Consider the following 22,216-nt stretch of genomic DNA (forward strand, 5'->3'; position numbering starts at 1 on the left):
AAAAAAAATAGTTGCTTAAATGGTCTCAGAACCTGAAATGCTTTTGATGAAGATAATCTAGTCAGGAATACGGTATATGCATTGTAGTCACATCAATAACACTGGAAAATCACTCATAAATTTCAATTTGATTCTATTTTTTAAAATATTTTTTATGCTGTAAATTTATTTTAGGTTTGGGAGATTGTTTACTCTAAAGATGCTTCAGTGAAGGAAGTTTCCAAAGTTATGCAGCTCAAGGGTCATAAGGTAAGAGATATTAGTCTGAATCATTCAGGACTGCATTAACTGTCGAGTTGTTTAAAAGCCTTCGAATTCAGCTGATTTTGTGGTAGAATCCAACTTGTAGTATTAGCCAGGCCAAATTCTGTGGTCAGATATTCTTTTGCAATTTACACAATTATCTTCTGAAATATAAGATTACTGATTGTGACTATTAGCATACTCCTAAAAATGTGTTAGATGGTTCACAGAAAAGATTAAATTTTTTGATATTGGTCCTGATGTAGTCTATCTTGACTCAGTAGATAGGTTGACGCATGTTAGATTATGCCAACCTATTGTATTATTTCTCTAGATGTTTTCGCTAGCCTAGCATTTACTCATAGCATTTAACTGCTTAATTATTTTTTGTAAAACCGTAGCAACATTTTATCTTTGTTATATAATTAATTTCAATCATTGACATGTTCAATCACCTATTGTGGCAAAAGGTGATGTGCTCACCCGATATGTACCTCCCTGCCCACCCAAGGTATTTGGAAGGGAAGTAAATCACAGTGACGGAGTGACGTCTAAGTGGGAGGGATTTTATTCCCTAGGGGATTGTTCCCCGAGGATTCACACATTCAATCACCTATGTCCTATATAGCAGTGTCGTGAATGTAATTTCATAGTTTTTTTTTGTCATATATTCTTCTAATCACAAAGAGTAGGTGCCAATAAGAACTCAAGTCATTATTTCAGCTTCTCTAATGCCAGCCTAGCAGTAGCTACAAAAATTAGAGCAATTCAATTATATATTAATCTAAACCTAAATTTTCATATCATATGGAAGAGATTTCTATCCTTATTTTGGTCTTAGGATTGAATGAAACTCTATAAAGGGCAGTTCGATGCACGAAACTCCCGCCTGGATCTCAGGGAAGGGTCTATTGTATGCAGCCTTATCCTGCATTGCAGGAGGCTGTTTCTACAACTCAAACCCGTGACTACTAGGTCACACGACAATAATTTTACTTTTAGGCTAGCTTAGAATGAAACTCTTTCTATGACTAATATCAATGCTTAATATAAGTTGGCACAGTTTTGACTCAGCTGATCTATTGTATTTTCTACTTCTCTAGGCATATCCCTGTATTTTTGTCCAATGTGCTAATTTGGTATATTTAACTATTTTAATGTATCTCATCTTTTCCGGAAGCAACATTTAATCATTGTATTAATGAATTTTTATCATTTGCACATTAGGTTACCTATGTTCAACATAGTGACCTCATGCTTTTATTAAGAGCTAAATACTTATTAGGTATATCCACCAATAAGAATCTAACATATCTCCCGAAGAGGGTAAAAGATTGGGCATTAGGAGTAATTTGTAACTACCCGTTCACATACTATGACTTGTGCCATACTATATATAGTACAGTAGGCATTACAACCTGACAAATGACCAATACCTATTGTAAAAGCCTGTAAATAAACTTTTTTTTTGATAAATGGGATAGAATTTTATTTCTCAATATCAACCATTATCTAGTACATCAGTGTTCATGCTCTCATTAACATAATCACATCCTGGCAAGTCTTGTACCCACGAGTGGGTGGCTGTGCTCCATAATGCTACACCAGGTTCTTCATGCTTCCTTGGCTAACCTGTCTGCTTTGACATTCAACTCTCCTTTGGTCTGAACAAACTACAGTTCCCAGTCCTTTAGTTGTTTATTTCAGCTACCACTTTGCTACATAAATGGTCACACGGTTATCATTGTCTAGTAATTCCCAGGCTTGCTTGCAGTTTGTGGCTACTATAAGCTTCTACTTCCCCATTCTCATGCAACAGCTAGTCCCACACTAAACACTATTAATTCTACCTCAAATGTGAACATTATATGCCTACAAATAAGTTTGTGTGCCACGTTAAGAGGTGATTTGTCTAGCAGAGAGATCCTAATTCTTCATCTCCGTCATCACTTTTGAGCTCTTGAAACTAACCTTATCCTTATAACCTACGTCATTTATAAATCTCAACTTGTCTATAAAATTGTTTTCAGCCAAGCACATCTCTACCTCTTCACCTTTGAAGGGATATTCCCTAATCTAATTAAGAAAACCTCTTTTACTTATAATTATGAAGAAAACCAATCTCCCAAGCTCAAAAATTAAAGACCTCTTCACCTCATAAACAAAACCTTGTCATCTTATAAGGGAGATTTACCTTATTAGGGTGACATACACTGTAAGGACAGACTCCCTCTATGAGGAAAACTTCAACTCATATGGGAGACACCTTCACCTATAAGGAACCTACTCATCTTATAAGGAAGGCCTCTTCACCTTTTAAGTGAACCTACTCAACTTATAAGGAAGGTCTCTTCACCTTATAAGGAAGAACATTTAAAGAACTCATATCCTCCTTTTATTCTATGAATTGTCTTCACACTTTCATCTTATAAGCCTCACCTGAATTCAAGTTTCATTAAAGTTACTAACATCAAGAAGTAATGCAACCTTTGCTTGTTCATATGAAGTGTTCTTAGTTCATGTAAATTGCTCCCAATTCATACAAAATATAAACCAGCTTATACAAAGTGCCCCTCATATAAAATACACTGAGTCTTTTATTTCTTTATCCAATTTACTCATCTTCAATTCTTTTCCTTTGGCATCCCTAGGTATCTCTGATCTCAAAGTCATTTTTTATAATAAGCATCATATCAAAATCAAATTTAAAGAATACCACCATCGCTTTGACACAGATAATTTTCTTTCAAATTTCGGTGGATGGATGCTTAAGTCAGTCATCGTCTCTGTTGGTGCAGCGGAGACCGGCAAGAGGGGGGTGAATTGCTGTAAACAAAAAATGAAACTACCCTCCTCGGATTTCAACTCAGAATAAATGCAGTAGTAAAATAATAAAGACAGAAAATAAAAGCAGAAACAGAAGTTTAACCTGGTTACAACCAAGAGGGTTGTTAATCCAGGGCAGTGAAAAACGCACTAAGAAAATTCTCCTTCTCTGAAGGCGGAAAAGCCTTTTACACTCTAATTGCTTAGAACTACCGCTAGAAATTGCTTACAGATTGATTGCTTGAGTTGTTGTTGAATTCCTAGCTCCAGGGGCCTTTTTATAGCTCCTGGAAAGTCTATCCCGAGGGTCCAAGGCGCCTCCAGCTCGGTCAGCGGATAAAACTTTATCCGCACGCAAACGGTTAAAACTGACCTGTTGAGGGCGCCTTCAAGGGCGCTTCCAAGCTGGTAGCCTAATTTCCAGCTTGGTTTCTTCAGCTTCCGACGCTCCGTTCTTTTGGGTGATTGCGGCCAACCGGAATAGGGCTCACCCGAACCCAATTCCCGGCCTTCTCCTCGAGCAGCCTTCCGTCCCGGCTTAACGTCCCTCAAACGCCGCGCACGCTCTTCACGCCCACCGGAGTACTCTTCCGCAGCTCTCTCGTCCTTCGGACGCACCGAGCCCGTCGGCTCCCTTCCCGTGCCGTCCTTCTCGCTAGCTACGTCTTCCGCTCGACTTCCTGTGTTCCTAAGCTCCTGCACACTCAAACACAGGGATCAAACACAGCAGGACCTAACCAACTTGGTTGATCACATCAAAACTACCACGGGGTCCAACAATCTCCCCCTTTTTGATGTGCATCAACCCAAGTTCAAGTTAGGGTTAAAATAGACATAAAAAGTAATTTTAAAGAAAAATTACTAAACTAAATAGTTAAACATAATTTTTGCAATTTGTAAAATTGCAACACTTTTTATAATAAAAGAAATTTTAAATTTGTCTAACTCCCCCTAAATAAAAATAATAAAAGAAATTTTAAATTTTTCTAACTCCCCCTAAACTTGTACTTTTCTCTCCCCCTTTGATCACAGCAAAAATGGGGTCTTAAGTAAAATATTTTCAAGTAAGACTAAATCTTTGAAAAAAAAATTTCTAAGTAAATATTTTTTTTTTAAAAAAAATTCAAGTTAAATTGAATTAAAAAAAATATCTAAGCAAGAATGAACTTTTTAGAATATTATAAAACAAATTTCTAAGTTAGAATTTTCAAAAAAAAAATTTAAGGATTTTTTTTTTTTTAACAATATTTGATAAACTTTCAAAGCATTATTTAATTCTTGTTTAATGCTTTTTCAGAAAGTTAATTAAACATTTTCTTTCAATATTTTAGCTTCCAGGTCGTGGCGAGGCACTAGGCCTTCTTGGTTATTGGAGCAACAACCACTTCCTTAGACAAAGTTTCCATAAAGAATTTCAATGTTTAATTTTCTCACTGTAAGCTTTTAATTTTTGAAAAATTAATTAAGCACAGATTTTGGAACCCAATAGAGGTTCATTCCTACAGGATTATTCAAAAATCTAGGGGGTACATAGTTTCTTGATATTTTCCTAAGTTGACCTTGATGCTTCCTTATATACCAATTTAATTTACCATAAATTCTAATTTTTGAATTTGGAAATTTCTTTAAGCATGCATCCTTTTTCAACTTTTCAATTTCTAATTTTAAATTTTCATTTTCTGATTTCAAATTTCCATTTTCTTTTTCTAATTTATCTAATTCACTAGAAAAAGTTTTAATAAATCGAAAAGATTGATTCGGGGTTAGATTGCGTACATGACTTACCTGATCTGGTGACGCTCCCCCTTCACTACAGCTTTCTTCTGACGTTCCTCCCCCTTCGTCGATGCTCATCTCTGAGCTGGACGTTTCTTCTAGCTGATGGTTGGCCATCAGTGCTAATCCCGAAAATTCTTTGACTTCCGATTCGAAGGATGACGAATCATCCCACGTGGCCTTTAGGTTGTTGTGTTTGGAGGGTTCTGACTTCTTGTATTTTGACTTTACCCTTTCTTTCTCCTTTCTCTTTAGCTTTGGGCAGTCATCTTTGATGTGTCCCTCTTCGTTGCAGTTGTAGCAGCGAACCGTCCTCTTCTTTCGATGATGCCTCTGCGATTTAAATTTATTAGTACTAAAAAACTTATTGAAGCGTCTTACCAGTAGTGCCGCTTCGGATTCGTCGACTGAGGCTTTGGAGTCAGAACTGTTCATCTTTGTCTTTAAGGCAATGTTCTGACTTGTCTTCTCTGCTCCGTTGGGTTCTGAAACTCGAGATTCGTGAAGTTCAAAAGTGGAAAATAATTGTTCTAAAGTACTTACCTTGAGGTCCTTAGAGATGTAATACGCATCTACTAAGGAGGCCCACTTTGGAGTTCTCGGGAAGGCATTGAGCGCGTATCGGATAGAATCCCGGTTGGTTACCTCTTCTCGAAGGTTCGTTAGTTGCGTTATTAGCTCCTTGATTCTCGCTTGGAGTTGCGCTACCTTCTCGCCTTGGTTCATTCGGAGGTTCGTTAACTGGTTCCGGAGGATGTCGCGCTTCGCTAGCTTCGCTTCGGAAGTACCTTCGTTAAGCTCCAGGAATTTTTCCCAGAGATCTTTCGCGGAATCGTAGCTTCCGATCCGATTTACCTCCTGCGGCGGTAGAACGCTTAGTAGGTGGAACTCAGCCTTTCCGTTGGCGACAAAATCTGCTTGCTCCTTTTTCGTCCAGGTATTTTCCTCCTTGTCTTTCGGAACTGTATAGCCATATTTCATTATTAACAGAATGTCAAATTCGGTTTTAAAAAATACCTCCATTTTGCGCTTCCATGTGGCGAAGTCTCCGTCGAACTTCGGGGGATGGATGTTTGCTCCGGCCATCGTCTTGATCGTAGTGCTTCAGTTGGCGGTTAGTCCTTTTGAGGCGATCAGGCTCTGATACCACTTGTTGGTGCAGCGGAGATCGGCAAGAGGGGGGTGAATTGCTGTAAACAAAAAATGAAATTACCCTCCTCGGATTTCAACTCAGAATAAATGCAGTAGTAAAATAATAAAGACAGAAAATAAAAGCAGAAACAGAAGTTTAACCTGGTTACAACCAAAAGGGTTGTTAATCCAGGGCAGTGAAAAGCGTACTAAGAAAATTCTCCTTCTCTGAAGGCGGAGAAGCCTTTTACACTCTAATTGCTCAGAACTACCGCTAGGAATTGCTTACAGATTGATTGCTTGAGTTGTTGAATTCCTACCTCCAGGGGCCTTTTTATAGCTCCTGGAAAGTCTATCCCCCGAGGGTCCAAGGCGCCTCCAACAAGGTTCAAGGCGCCTCCAGCTCGGTCAGCGGATAAAACTTTATCCGCAAGCAAACGGTCAAAACTGACCTGTTGAGGGCGCCTTCAACAGGGTTGAAGGCGCCTTCAAGGGCGCCTCCAAGTTGGTAGCCTAATTTCCAGCTTGGTTTCTTCAGCTTCCGACGCTCCGTTCTTTTGGGTGATTGCGGCCAACCGGAATAGGGCTCACCCGAACTCAATTCCCGGCATTCTCCTCGAGCAGCCTTCCGTCCCGGCTTAACGTCCCTCGAACGCCGCGCACGCTCTTCACGCCCATCGGAGTACTCTTCCGCAGCTCTCTCGTCCTTCGGACGCACCGAGCCCGTCGGCTCCCTTCCCGTACCGTCCTTCTCGCTAGCTGCGTCTTCCGCTCGACTTCCTGTGTTCCTAAGCTCCTGCACACTCAGACACAGGGATCAAACACAGCAGGACCTAACCCACTTGGTTGATCACATCAAAACTACCACGGGGTCCAACAGTCTCTTCATGCTTTTTCGACGATTAGTTTGTAGAAGAGAGACCTAGCTTTGATACCAACTATTAGGACTTGATGCAAATGAGATGGTAGGAAGGTCGGGGGGTGGATACCATACCATTTCTCCCTGTGAGGTTATAGCTTATAAACTGAATATACGATGAAAATGAAAAAAAAGACAGCTCGGTTCACGAATCTTTCGCCGATACGAGGTCCTGAGGGTCTATTGTATGCTATTTTACCTTAATTTTATAAGAGGTTATTTTCGAGACTTGAACCCGTAACCTGACAAGAATTTTATGGGCCGATGAAAATGAAAGCTAAAAGAAATTACAAAGCTAACACGTGCTACGTAGTTTGTCAACCTCCAAGGTTTCTACTCCACGGCTTATGATTCTTTAGTAGATGACTCTCGACAGCCCTTTATATTTTCTCCTTCTGGGTCAAATTGTGGAGGTGGGGAACTTCAATGGAGTACAAGGAGACTTACAAATGAAGAAGAGAAAGAATTGCAATGAGCTTAGTTGATTACAAGAGTATATTTGTAACCATTAGTTTACAAATACTCTTCACCCTTCTTATAGCCATCCAATCTCAGTTGCTAGAATTCAGTGTACTACTGTGTTGTTAGTTGACTGATGTTCTGTAGTTGTTGTCAAATCTTACTATTATCACGCAGTTCAACAACTCTCTCTAGCTTTTATACTGTAGGAATTGTCAGCCTAAGTCGGCTGCCCAGTTAACTCAGCCACCATCAGTTGACATCAGATGTTAATTGTCAGTCTACTAAACCAAACCACAAGCCTTGAGCAGCCCCGAATTGCCTTTTGGGGTTTAAGGTTTTATCAATAAGAACTCTTTCAGCCTTCGTCTAGGTTGAGATCTACCTTCTTTTCTTGAGTACAAGTTTCTCAACTTTCAACTTACAAAGAGTTTACCTATGCAGCTTCTCGACCATAAGGTCATCTCTCATTAGGCTTCTCGTCCTTCAAATACACCTGAATCCTTAGTTTCATGTGTCATCCTTAATGCTTCGTCTACATAGTTCACTTCCCAAGCATAGCTGCACTCTGATACTCTCATCGTATGACCCTTCAGATTCCCCACGCGATCCTTCTCTAATCTCCACGGACCTTAAGCCATCATGTATCCATTGACCTTAGCCGCGCCAAGACGTCACTATGTGTGTTTCTCAAGCATGACTCAAATACACATATCAACCTAATTTAAATTCTTTATCCAAATATCAAAACCTACGATCAGTTCTAGTCATCTAAGGGCAGATTGCACCAACATTTACATTTTTAATAATGAAAGTCTCTTGCGTCTACAAACTCCAATATTGTTGAATTTTACAGCAAAATATGCCCCTTGGTTTATAAAGGATCCGGGAAACACTTAGGCAGCGTTTGGTTTGTAAATTTTCCATTTTCATTTTCTGAGAAGGGAAAACATTGTTTGGTTGGCAATTTCTACATTTGTTTTCTAGAAAAAAAGATATCATTTTATGGGAAAATAAAGAATGTCTAAAAGTCATTTTCTAGGAAAAAGAAAAATGCGTGTTTTTTAAAAAATGAAAATGAAAATGAAACCAAATGCTCTTTTATTTTCTCTTGTTTCTCATTGCAACATTCTACATTATGTGTAAATCTTTATGAAAAGAAAGAAATATACAATTTATAAATGCATAAATGTAAGTTAAACATTAAAATTTAATTGATTGTAAGAATAGGTGATTAAATTAATTTTCAAATATAAATAGAAGAATAAATATATTTTAGCAATCTAATTATTTATTAAGTAAAATAACTAATTATAATAAAAAGTTAATTATTAACTAATTTAATTAAATTGTCAAAATAGTATTTGCACAGTAGTGAAACCTTGCAATGTAAATTAATTAGGGAGGATCAATTGTGGACTTTCTGGATTTGATGTGATTATCTAAGTGTTTTACAATTTTGGTAGAAAGCTTGAACATCTGATAGAATATTAATGGTCAATCATCAATTTTTCCAATAGCAGCTGGCTATTGGAGTGGCCTTGCCAATATGGACAGAGGATAGGTGTCTGTTTTGTGAGTGAGATAATGATGGTTCTGGATGACATATGCAACACAGGTTTAGCTCGTTTATGTCGACCTAGGTTCAGGATTTGTCCCTGATTAGAATAATACATATTTGGCATCTGTATGACATTTAGTCCATGGTTCAAGGTGTTGTGCTTGATCTTTTCTATGCTAATTAATTCTTTCCTCTTTGTTCATATCTCTCTCCTCTGTAATACTATCTTCTTCTCAATTTTTTTGTATTGCTGCTTAGACTTAACTTCTTTCAAATTTACAATTGGAATTTTTCATGTTTGATCTGCAAACTATACTTATCATATTTGCTTTGTTTGTTTCGATATACTCAGGTTTCAAAATTAACTGTTTAATTGATTGCAATGGGATTTCAGTTTTCTGGTGCACTATATATTCATCAGCCATCAAAGCACATTTTTGCTTGAAATTGATGGTTTCTTAGGATCATCACTGTTCTTTGCTGTTATTCAATTTTCAATTCCATGGCTAGCTTGTTTAAAAAATATAGATGGGCTTCTTTGCTACTGCAACTTAAGTTGACAGTATACGATATTCTTCATGTATACTACATTAATTGTCATAACTCTTTTCCAGAGTGCAGTAACTTGCTTGTGTTTCACACCTGATTCAGAGAAGATAATTACAGCTTCTAAAGACGGTTCCGTACGAATTTGGAATATTAATGGTATGTGTAGTGAAAATTCTTTTTTGTAAATTTTCATTCAAAAAATGGATTCATGGCAACATTATGTCTTAACAGATTGCTCAATAGCTGCTCTTTCTATTCCGAAGCATTGTTACATCTGATCTACCTACTTCATAGTTTTTTTTTTTTTAAAAATAAGAAACCCTTTTTGTTTTCTTCTAGACACTTGATTGTCTTTATTTGCTTTGTTTTTCAATTTTGGATATTTGTTTTTCTTGAGAACATCCATGTCATTGTACTTTACATCCTCATGCAAAATTTAGTATTTTTTTTCGATATCAGCTAAACTAGAAGCTTTGGTGGTACTCCTTATGCAAACATGTATCATTGGGCTTAGATGAGCTCATATACTTCTGTTTGTTGTATTCCTTGGATGGGCTGTATGTATCTTGGGCTTCATTTGTCATGGTTTAATGATTTGCATGGATTTGTTCTTCTGACTGTCTTTTGCATCTGATGGGTACATTCTACAGTCCGTTATCATCTTGATGAGGATCCCAAGACCTTGAGGGTGTTTCCAATTCCACTTCATGATTCCAAAGGATTAGTTTCTAACTATGATCATATCAGTGTCTCACCTGATGGAATAATTTTGGCAACGACTAGTGGGTCTACTTTGCAATGGTTATGTGCTGAGACTGGAAAAGTTCTAGATACAGCTGATAAAGCACATGACGGTATGTGAATTATCTAATCATCTGTACATTTACGAATACTGCCTTTGCAACTATATCTCCTATTTTCATTGATGTCCAAGATTACTAAACTGGATAATGCATGCTGAGATTTCTAAGTGGAATGCATACCACATTGTATTTCCTCATCCACAGTTATTTGACTGCCTTTGGGGAATCAGTTCATGAACAGTCAAATGTATATTTCTAAACGTCAATGCATCCTTTTGCAGTTCACAGACATGCTATTAGCCCAGTAACTGCTGCTGTCATTTATTCCATGGTTGGCAAATTTGAACGATCTCGATATTGGTTTGAAATCTCATACTATGCTATGCAGTATTGTCGAAATATATCGTTCTAATAAATTACAAAAACTCAATACTACTTGGCTTGGCACGTGGAATCTGTCCTATATTTCTATGTCAATTATGTTGCTGAATATCATGTCATATTACATGGGACACCCCTTGGCATGCTACAACACGTCAAAATGAATTGAAAATTGTTTATTATTTTTTAGTTTGAGCACAATGTCAAAACTATATTATTTTAGATGGAACACAGTTCAAATTTAGGTATATAATTATTTCTCTTGTTCTTTTTTTTCTTCCATTTTTTTTCACCTTTCATCTTCAATTTCCATGGACACTACATGTTGGAACGTTGACACAATATCATTCCAGTCAAAGATCAAACTCTAATGTTGCTCGAGATTTTGAAGCTTGATCTTGATACAAATCGTTCAAGTTGTATCTAGGTAGTGTTGACCAATATGATTCCTAGTGATTTCACAAATATCTTGCTAAGAATCTATCAATTTACTACCGTGGAATTTCATCAAATCTCGAGTAATCAAGTTTACTATGGTGAAATGTCAGTGTAAATCAATAAATAAAAAATAAAAAATCAACCAAATTGAGGAATGTGGCATGTGATGGTCTCTAAAGAGGATTAGACTATGATGTGTAGCAATTTGTGAGATGGGTAGAGGAGGTTTGGACTACATGTGGTGATATACGAGGAAGGCTAACAACTTGGATTCTACGAGGTGCTATGTAATTATATAAATGACAATTTAATTAACTAAAATAAATTAATAAAATTAAATTTAATTCATAATTAAAATTTAATAAATTTGTAAATTAATTTAAATTATTTAATTTAATTTAATTTAATTTAATTTAATTTAATGAGATTTTGTTTAAATCAAAACATAATCAAATCAGAATTTAGTTTAATTCAATAAGTCAATTAATTTAATTTTACTATAAATTAATTTGATTAATTTAATTTCATTCGGTTAATTAAATTATTTATCAACTTGTCATTTAAAAATTAATTAAGAAGCTGCAGCCCTTTTACAAGTTTGCAAAACCATTGTCTTGATTAAAAAAAATACAGTAAGGTAAGATTTACTTTTGAGATTCTAAAGATTGCTTTACTTTTACGTATCTAATCTGTGGTATTTATATTTTAATTAAAAATATGATGTATTTTTTTCTAAAATTTTAAAATATCTTCTTTTATGTTATTATTAAATATTGTTTGTTTTTTGTTTCCATATATATACATATATATATTTATCTTTTTTGATTTTGTTGATCCCACTAATTCAATGCGGCCAATTCCTAACCTTTTACACTTCCAATACTAATTGACAATCGTGATATATACTAGGTGGTGACTTTCATATGCATCATTCAGTGAACAATTGCCATATCATTTCCAAGTCTATGCTTTGAATAACTTGGCCAGTGAATCCTATGTTCAATATTCTTCTATTTGATCAAGTAACTGTCAGCTTATAAACATGGAAAGTGTGTATCCTGCATGTTAGAGCTTGAGTAGCGAATGGAGCTGTAAGATTATATTGAATTTCTAAGTCTATGCTTTCAACAACTTGGCTAGTGAATCCCATGTTCAACAAAATATTCTTCTGTTTGACTAACTGTCAGCTTATGTATGTGGAAAATGAATAGAGTATACTTCATCTTGGAGCTTGAGTATCAAATTGATCTCTACAGGCTCTATTTCATAAGGAAATCATATGATTACTTGTCCACAAATGCAAACAAAAGATAACTTCCCATGTGAATTTGAAGTCCTTTAGTCCTTTAACCTTTCAGTATACTTGGAATAATTGTTCTAATGATATTGTCAATGAGCTACTTGGCCTATTGAATATGCCTAGGTTCCTATGTTTATAGTCGATAAAAATAGAACTGTTCCCATCGCTATTTCAAAACCATACATGAGACCTTAGCCTCATACGGTTCCTATACGGCCACAAATAAATATAAGGATTGGTTTGGTCTTATCACTTCCTTTTGGTTTAGGGTAGAAAAAATAAATCTGTCGGCGAGTCCCAAATTAAACCAAAGAAATTCCATTCGCAAAAATAAGAAAAAAAAGGCTTCGGAATTCATCTCACTTGTCCATCAACAACTAATGGAGAGTTGGCGTGCACCCTATGCAATAGGGAGGTAAATAGGTAGGTGAGAAAGCCCTTTTCAAGGATTAGGTTTATTTTCTTTATTAGAAACAAACCATGTACGGTTCATTGCATCCTCATTTGTTGATAGTGCAGTTTTGCCAATGGTCCTCCCAAGATAAAGCTTCTAAGAAATCGATATACATGTTTGTTCCCATCTTTTATATCTTCATTTATCTTCTTGGAATGTAGGAAGGTAAAATCCAACTTTTTTCATATTCTATTATAAAGAATCTTAGTGGTGGAATGAGAAAGAACAATAGAAAGTGACGGAAAAACAAACAACCTATAAGTTATTGTACAATTGTAAGAATGAAGAAAACTTGTTGTAGCTAAGAAAAAAACTAAAAAAGCAGTAAAGCAGTGAGTGAAGCGTGATACAAAAGGAGAAAAGAACATCTATAGAATAGCTAAAGTAAGAGAGAGAAAGGCAAGGGATCTTATCCAAATAAGATATATTAAAGATGAATCCAATGGGGTACTAGTGAAGGATGAGTAAATAAAGGAGCGATGAAATTGACATTTTCATCAACTTTTTTAATGAAAGTTTAGGGACCAACTTAGCTTAGGAAATTTAAGTAGGTGAGAGGAGCATAGAAATTTAAATTTTTATTAGAATTTTAATTTCAGAAGTATAGCATGTGTTAAATGGTATGCAAATGGAAAAATGATTGGATCATATGATATTTAATAGAAGTGCCAAGGGAAATATGATATTGAACGACTTATAAAGTTATTTAATCTAATATTGAAAATGAAGAAAATGTCTGAGTAGTGTAGGATAAGGACTCTAGTCCTTGTATAGTAATAAAAGAGATGTACAAAATTGTGTGAATTCTAGGGACATTAAGCTAATGAACCATGCTATGAAATTTTGGGAAACAGTGATTCAAAAAATATTAAGGGAGGAGACTAAGGTATTGAAAACCAATTTAGATTTATGTCTAGAAGGTCGATAATAGAATTTATACATCTTACGTTTGACTGGAAATTATTGTGAAAAGAAATAAGACTTACATATGGTATTATTGATTAGAAAAATCTTATAACAGAGTCCAAAGGAAATTATTAGAAGAATTCTAGAAAAAAAAGATGTTAGTGTACAATCGAAAATAACGCTAAAGGGAGAGGGAGGGGGGGGGGGGGGGGTGAATAGTGCACATCATTTTATCATTTTCAAACTCAGAGTAAAAGCACAGTGCAAAAGTAAATCATAGTAAAGACTCAGTTTCTTTTTTACTTGGTTACAGCCTCCAACTGCTAGTTTAGGGCCCGCGATCGTTGATCTTTTTCAATTGGACAATCCACTAACAATCTCTTTCCGAACAATTGTTCAGAGATAGAGATTTGTCTCTTCCAAAAAGATCGGAAGCAATAACAAGTTTACCGCTCCGTAGATTTGAAAAGCACAACGAGACAATAATAAAAATATACTGACAAGGTATGGATCTTAGTACAACTTCGTTGTCGGAGTAGCACAAAGTGTTGCGTGGAGCGATAGGACTTATGACAGTTGATGTTTGAAGGCTCTAGTCAAGCCTTCTTTTATAGGCTAGGATCGGTCTACTGATCATCTCGATCAGTTTATCGATCGTCTTGATAACTAGATCTAGATCTGGTCTATTGGTCGACCGATCCTCTATCCCGCTAGTGCTTTTATGTCACCTCAGCATCTTGACGTCGATCCATGGCCACATCAGTCTCGCAAGGCTTATCCTTGACTGGTCCTCGTGCCATGTCAGCGCGTTGATCCTTATTCCGTGCCACGTTTTGGTAGATGAGACACATGAAGACATAAATGTTAAGTTTAAATCTTGGTAGGAAATACTAGACGTGAAAGGTTTTATGCTTAGTAGAGTAAAAATATAATCTATGAAATTTAAATTTAGTATTAGACGTAATAAGACAATTGTTAAGATATAAGATAACGAGTTACCTTTAATTGATAGCTTCAAGTATCTAGGATCTTTTTCTGTAAAAGGATGCAAGGTTCACAGAGATGTTTTACATAGGATGTAAGCAAGATTATTGAAATGGAGAAGCACGTTATATGAATCGTAAGGTCTTTTAAAATTTAAAGAGAAGTTTTGAAAAACAATGGCTAGACTTAATATGTTATTTGAAGCTAAATGTTGAGCTTATGAATTGAACATACAAAAAGAAGATGAGAGTTGCAGAGATCATAATGTTAAGGTGGATGATGGGCATAAAAAGAAATAAAAATATTAGAAAGAATGTCGGACTATTGAGGGAAAACTTCGAGAGATGTGTTTAATATAATGTGAACATGTACTTAGGCAACCAATAAATATCCTAGTTAGGCAATTTGAGGGCATGACAAATACGCATATTAATCGAGGAAGAGGGAAATCAAAGAAGACTTGTTTGCAATGATAAAACAAGAAAATTTCATTTAATTATAGACAAGGATATAGTAGGAGATCAAGGCATTAAGCCCAATGGTATAGGAAGATCTATATAGTTAACCTCACCTTGTGGGATAAAAGTTTGGTTGTCGTTGTTGTTGTTATTTAAAATATTGATTCACTCTAAATATTTACATAATTATGAACACCGAATGACTAACATAAATCAACTTTTTAATGTAAATTATACTAATTTAATTGAATAGAAACATCTGGTCTGCAACTAAAGCAGATATGCGGTATGTATCATAAAGTACAAGTTTCAACATCTAAGACAACACATAAATGAAAGGGAAAGCAGTTTATAGTTTATTGATAGTTATCACTGAAAAGTAAATCAAAATATCTTTTTTAATTTTTTAAAAATAAACACTTCCCGTATTAATCCCCCATAAGAAGCCCACTTGTGAACATGAAAAGAATATCCAGTATTCAACCCCCAATATTTTACTTCATTTTAAAACCTATTTCACTGTTTTAAATATTAGTAATCTCTTTTCCAAAAAGAATTATAAACATTTATATAATCCATTTTGTATTTTCATTCATGTCCAATGTACAAGAGAACATGTATAATCCATTTCAATGTACAACAAAAGATCCAAGTGTCTAAAAATAATGTGCTCCACTCAAATGAGTATCTACAAATATAATATGAAAAGTAAAAACTCTAAATAAATCTCTAATAATGATAATAATATAAAAGCTAGAAATTAACTAGAATTCAATATTGACGGATCTAATCTTGATCCCACTACCTTGATTACAAAATTACACATCTACTACTGTTAAATAACAATTTGTTTTCTAATCTTAAGCTAGATATGACAATTTAAAATAATAATATAATAAAATAAAATATTTACCTCATAATTTTTCCATAAATGATGAAACAAGGTAGGTGTTTCACTAATATGAAACACTTGAGTCAATCAAACCTGAATAAAAAGTGGCGATTAATCCAAAATAACGAATTATTCTCCAATAGCAACCATACAATTTATTCATAAAATTCTTACCTTTAATTTGGCTGACATGTGAGCAATAACCTCATTTAGGGAAGCAGAGAAACTTAGAAAACAAGGAGTGTTGGTGTTCCTTCTTGGTTTGGCCGTTGAGAGAGGTTGCCAGTGGAAAGGGGACTGAGAGAAAATGGTTGGTGTTGGTCTGATAGCTGGCGTCTTATGGGGAAGAAGAGGAAGGAGACGTTGATAGGAGAGAATAAAGGAGATGGTGTTTGGGTGAGGACGAACTCCTCAGAAACATTTTTTGATTCATCCCAGCTTGACTATAAAATTTTGGTTCGGCCATAAACTTGTCAAAACAAATCCAAATCAACCTCTATTTGAATCCACACTATCCAAATCATCACCTCTACCTGATGCGTTTAATCCGAATCCAATTCTTCGACTTCAGCAATGTCAGCGACGTATGAAACTATGAATTAAACTTCATTCATACTACTGGTTACCATGGACACATGCTAGCATCTCAACGGTTCATAAGAATAGTGGGGTTGCTTTCTACACATCAACAATACCTCTTTGAATGAAGTTCTACAAGCATTTTTGTAAAATTTGATACTGGGTTTTGTGTTCTGCTTTCTACAAGCATTTTTTTAAAATTTGATACGACATATTTTTACCTTCATTATGACTCTCAGACCCTTCCCCCAGTTATTCTTTTTTTCTTCTCTCCCCCACTTTAACCCTAAACCATGTGGAGCCTTGCCATTAGCTGGGCATCTACTTTAAGGTCTAAAAGAAGGCTAAGGGCAAAACTGTAGGGAATTCACAATCTACTGCATTAATTAAAACAAATTTGGGGTGGCTTTAGGTGAACTTGTCGCTATCTCCACCTTGGTCAACCTATCTCTTGCCCTTAGCCCTTTTTCCATTTGTTCTCTGCCAAAGATATCTCATAAGTTACTTCTGAAGCCAACTCCGTTAGGATTTCCACCTAACCCAAACCTAATTTACTTTGGTCAATTCAGGTCCACTTTGACTGAGCTCCTCGTAGTTTGGTTGAACTGACCCAACACCCGTTCTCAATCCGACCAAACTCTGTTTACCTCTGTTTACTGAAATAACTTTCTCAATTGAGCCTGATCTTTGTGTAGCAAGTAGACCTGTATATCTTCCGTGATTTACCAGTAACATTAGGCATGCCACTGATATCATGCTAGTTAGCTAATTAATTTCGTGATCTTGAAAGTCTTAGTGCATCTTAAGTGCAAAAAATTATGCTGCCTTACTCAATAATTGGCTTATTTTTGTCGCCTTCAGGTCAGATTACTGGAATTGCTTGGGCTGCTCAATCGGTTCCTGTGGGTAAGAATCTGTGGATTACTTTTCTATTCATGATTTCCGTCTGTACTATATTTTCACAACTTATGCTTGTTGTCTAAGGATCATTTGGGCTTGAGATTTTCATTGTGCCAGCCTAATGCTTCTCTGTTGATGTAGTTGTTAAGTATATAATATCTGCAATTGCAGAATTTAATCGTTCTGATTATCTGCAACCTATTAAGTTACAAGGGGTTTCCATTGCGCCCCCGGGCTGCGTTGCAGTGTAGGGCACCCATGCAGCTTTCCAAATACCCACAGTTTGATTCCTAGCTAAGACGCACTAGTGGAATGACAAACCTGGGTTGTTGGGCTGCTGGACTGCCTGTTGCGAGCATTTCCGGACTTCCGGATTTATCTTGATGGTCGGTGAAAAACTTCCATAGGATCAGACCGATCAACCTAGGATTAGTCAACCTGAAGAGCTAGATACCTAGTTCTAGTTAAAAAATGGGTTTCCGTTGTAATTAATGTGAGCTGGGCAGTCACGATATCATTTCTGATAAATGTGAGATCAGATTCTTATATGACCATTTGAATGTGTAGAGTGGTGCTTATCATGCCAAGCAATCTCAAGTTTTTTCTTTTCAACTGATTGGTCCTTTCTTTTCAGGAGGGGCACCTGCCTTGGTCTTATCTACATCTGGTTCTGACAAAAAGGTCAAACTGTGGTTAGCTCCGAAGATCCATCCTTCATGATTAAGTTGACAAGGAAGTATAAATTGAGAACAGTAGGATCTTCCAACCATCATCGCCGTTGAAATGCTTCTTTCATAACCTGTGTAGTAATGATGAGCACAAAAAGAGAACATTCAACCCCTTTTGAGAAAGGCATTGATGCTGTCTGCTTACAATTTTGTTGTTTGATTTGGCACAAACTGGCTCAGAGTTATCATGAGATTGTCTGTTTCAACTAGCAAAACATTAAAAGGGCTATTCATACACCTGCATGCTTCTCAATTTCAGTTTGCGGCTTTATAATACAACTTAGTATTTGAGAATTTTATTAGATTTTAACATTTAGTGAGAGTGATAGTACGTCTTGTTGAGAATTTTTAAATCAAATGTCTTTTTCTTTAATCAATAAAAAGGGCCCCTTTATTTTTTTAAAATGTTAAAAGGATGCATTCTGCCATTAATACCTTTATCATTAACCTATTTAAAACTATTACTTGGCGCTCAATCACTCTATGACGACTAAGGGTACTCACTACTCAGTTATCTGGTATATATTTATGATTTGATTTTTAGTTATAATATATTTATAGAGATTTTTTTTTAAATGAGACTTGCAATTAAGGGATATTGTATTTTTGGACCGTTCATTGTAAGTGTTTGGTCGGTGGAAAATTTTTATGGGGTCAGGTTAGTCATCTCAAGCTCGACGTTATTTCGTCTAGTTAATCAATTTTTTTAATTCACATAGTAATTTTATTCAAAATTCATATAGTAGTTTTATTCAAAGGGCAAAGTGTTATAAATTTAATAATAATAAATTTTATAAAATGATTTTTAGAAGTCATTATATCTTGGTAAATTATTTATAAATTTTAAAAATGGATTATAAATTTAAAAAACATCATATATATTTTTAAAAGTTATAAATTATAAATTTATAAAATTAATAGAGATCAAAGTGATACATTAAATTATTTTCTTAAAACTAAATTGTTAATATATTGGTCAATTATATACTAGTTTGAGGTAGAAACCCTTGACAATAGTACAATTATTATCGTTGTATTTTTAAATTGTACAAATAATCTCTTACAATAAGAGTAAGAGCATCCACACTAATTTATATAAAATCACTTATTATCATAATTTTTATATATTTTTTTTTGTCAAAAAGAAACCACTTACATGTATTCACATTCAATTCTCAATTTAAATTTATGCTATAGCATTTCTTCAATTATAGAGAATAAAACTTTCAAATTTAAAAATAAAATAATATTTCTTTCCAATCTCTCTCCTTCCTACAATCTCTACTATTACAAATATAATAATAAAAATATAGAAGAGAGAAGAAAATAATAAAAAAATAAAGATAATAAAAATTTTAGGATAGCTGATGTAGTGTGTAGTGAAAAATAATTATCTAAATTTAATAAAATGAATAATTTATCCTAAATTTGAGAGATGTGATAGAAAAATTGATATTGATGTTCTAAGCCTACTTACAATTGGTCATGATGGGGATAGTTTTGTGCATCAAACCTTTTAGATAGTAGTTTGAGCTATTTTTTTTTTTTTTTTGTGATTACTTAAGTTATTTTAAAAGTAAAAAATGAGCTAGAATTGCGTTTTAGAATCTAAATTCATTATTTTATTTTTTTAACAGAAAATTACTACATTTGTAACATAAATAGATTCTTCTGATTTTTATGGTGCATTTATCAATATAGATTCAATATCATAGGAGAAAATAGCCCTATACTAATTTTGATCAAATTATTATATGATTTATTTTGAGTATATGATCACTTATAAAATAGATTATATTTTAATGAACTTTTAGAGTATATATATCTGTTCACATTTGAAATTTAATTGAAAAATTATATAATATTTTTAGCTAAAAATTGATGCATAATTATTTTCATTTATTTCATTTATGAACTTTAACTACCTCTAGAGGGCATCATATATTCATATTAAAAATTAATTATAAGTCATTTGGTCACTTTAAAATATATGTAGACTATAATGATCGACCTCCTAAAATGAATCAATCTATTCAAATTCAAATTTTAATTCAAATTTAGTCATTTGAAAAGTAATTTTTGGCAACATTGTTATATAATCATTTTTTAAATCTTTTTGCCACTTTGAAAGTTTAAGTAAACTTCAATGACCTCCTAAAATCTATCGATTTATTTTGATTCAAAATTTGAAAATAAAATAGTCATATAACAATTTGGCCCATTTTTGAGTCTTACTAATTTTAAGGGCACGAACGGACTTAAATAACATCTTATATTGCGTTTTGATTTTGAAAAGACTCAAAAATGACTACATAACAATTTTACTTAAACTTGTACATGGTCATTTTGATACTTTGAAAGTACAGTGGCTTCAAATGACTTTCACGTAGCAAGAGCACTCATGTTACTTTTTCTATCACTATATCTAAAATTTAGGATAAATAATTTACTTTATTAAATTTAGATAATTATTTTTCACTAGACACTATATCAACTACTCTAAAATTTCTATTATCTTTAATTTTTTTATTATTTTCTTCTTTTTCTTCTATTATTTTATTATTATATTTATGAAATGAGGGGAAGGAGAGAGATTAAAAAAATATTATTTTACTTTTAAGGTAGATGTTTGATTTCCTAAATTTCGAGAATCACTATTATATCATATTTAAATTTAAGAATAGATAGAATAGTTAATGCAAATATTTTTTAGTTACCCTATCTGAAATTTAGGGTAAAATTTTTAGATAGAGTAGCTGAAATGGATGCTCTAAAAATCTATCTTACTGTCTAGATATTTAAAAAAAAAGAAAATTAAAATGACCACATAGTAGTTAGTTAGCCAAAATTATTACATGACCATTTGAATCTTTTGTTCACTTTAAAAGTGTGAATGATTTCCAATTTCACCGACTGCATCTACTTATTTAAACTAAATAAAAATAAAAATGATTATACGATAGTTTTTAAAATTCTTTTAGTCATGAATATATTACAATGACTTGGTAGGATGCATCTATCTATTAAATTTAATTTTTACAGAGAAAATGATTGTTTTGATTTGAGCGGCTACATAGCTATTGTTCTAAAATTCTTTTGGCTATTTCAAATGCATGACTGAAATGCAATGACCGTGTCTATTTATTTAAATTCAATTATTTTTAAAAAATAATTGTGCACTTGTTTTGGCTAAATTAGTTTTAATAAAAATCATTATCTGTTAGTTATACTTCAACAATTTTTTTTTGAAAATATAATTTTCTCGGTCATGTGATACGTTCAAGACTCGGTCAACGCATATATCATCAATATACGAACTGTCAAATTGATCCGAGATGTCGAATCGCCGAACTACAGACTCACCAAGATGACTTGCCAACCTAGTGGCTCTTCGTCGTCTAAAAAAAAACCGATCAGAGTCCATCAGAAAAATATTGGATTCGGATTACAAATTTTTGGATTGTTGGATTTGGATTAGAGAATTGTCAGTTTAGAAATTTTTGAGTCAGGTTAATCCGGATTAAGATATTTTTAAGTATATCAATATAAATGTTAATGTGATATAATTATAGAAGGTTGAGATAAAAATAAAGAATTTTAAGAAAAATAATAAAAAATTTTAATCGGGTTATTCAAATTATTCGGGTTAGTTGAATTGGTTGGATTCCAATTTATATTTAGAGGTTGTAGGTTGTATTCATGTTCGGATTGGGTTTGAGATGAGATTTTTTTATTTTTTTTAACCCGACCTAAATTTGAGACGATCTATCAGAATTGACACCTTTATGACCGTTGGTCTAACCATCTGACTTGTAATTGGTATGACCTGATGATATGTGAAGGGACATGATAGTTATCATAATGCGCAAAAGGACACCACTGTTAAAACGGAATCCTTCAAGGAGGTGCGACCCATAAACTTCTCCATT

The 22,216-nt window shown here is 34.1% G+C and overlaps 1 protein-coding gene across 1 annotated transcript in view; it reads left to right on the top strand.

Annotated features, from left to right (window-relative positions):
* The window catches only part of LOC122043469 (transducin beta-like protein 2), a 57,813-nt gene extending 39,232 nt beyond the window's left edge, over positions 1–18,581 (top strand). The window contains exons 7-11 of the mRNA XM_042604091.1: positions 175–249; positions 9,530–9,620; positions 10,115–10,318; positions 17,521–17,565; positions 18,194–18,581. Coding sequence (XP_042460025.1) covers positions 175–249; positions 9,530–9,620; positions 10,115–10,318; positions 17,521–17,565; positions 18,194–18,279 — 501 coding nt within the window. The 3' untranslated portion in view covers positions 18,280–18,581. The remainder of the gene's footprint in view (positions 1–174; positions 250–9,529; positions 9,621–10,114; positions 10,319–17,520; positions 17,566–18,193) is intronic.
* Positions 18,582–22,216: the final 3,635 nt, after the last annotated feature.

This window comes from Zingiber officinale, chromosome 1B (assembly GCF_018446385.1).
Source record: "Zingiber officinale cultivar Zhangliang chromosome 1B, Zo_v1.1, whole genome shotgun sequence".
In the NCBI taxonomy this organism is placed as follows: Eukaryota; Viridiplantae; Streptophyta; class Magnoliopsida; order Zingiberales; family Zingiberaceae; genus Zingiber; species Zingiber officinale.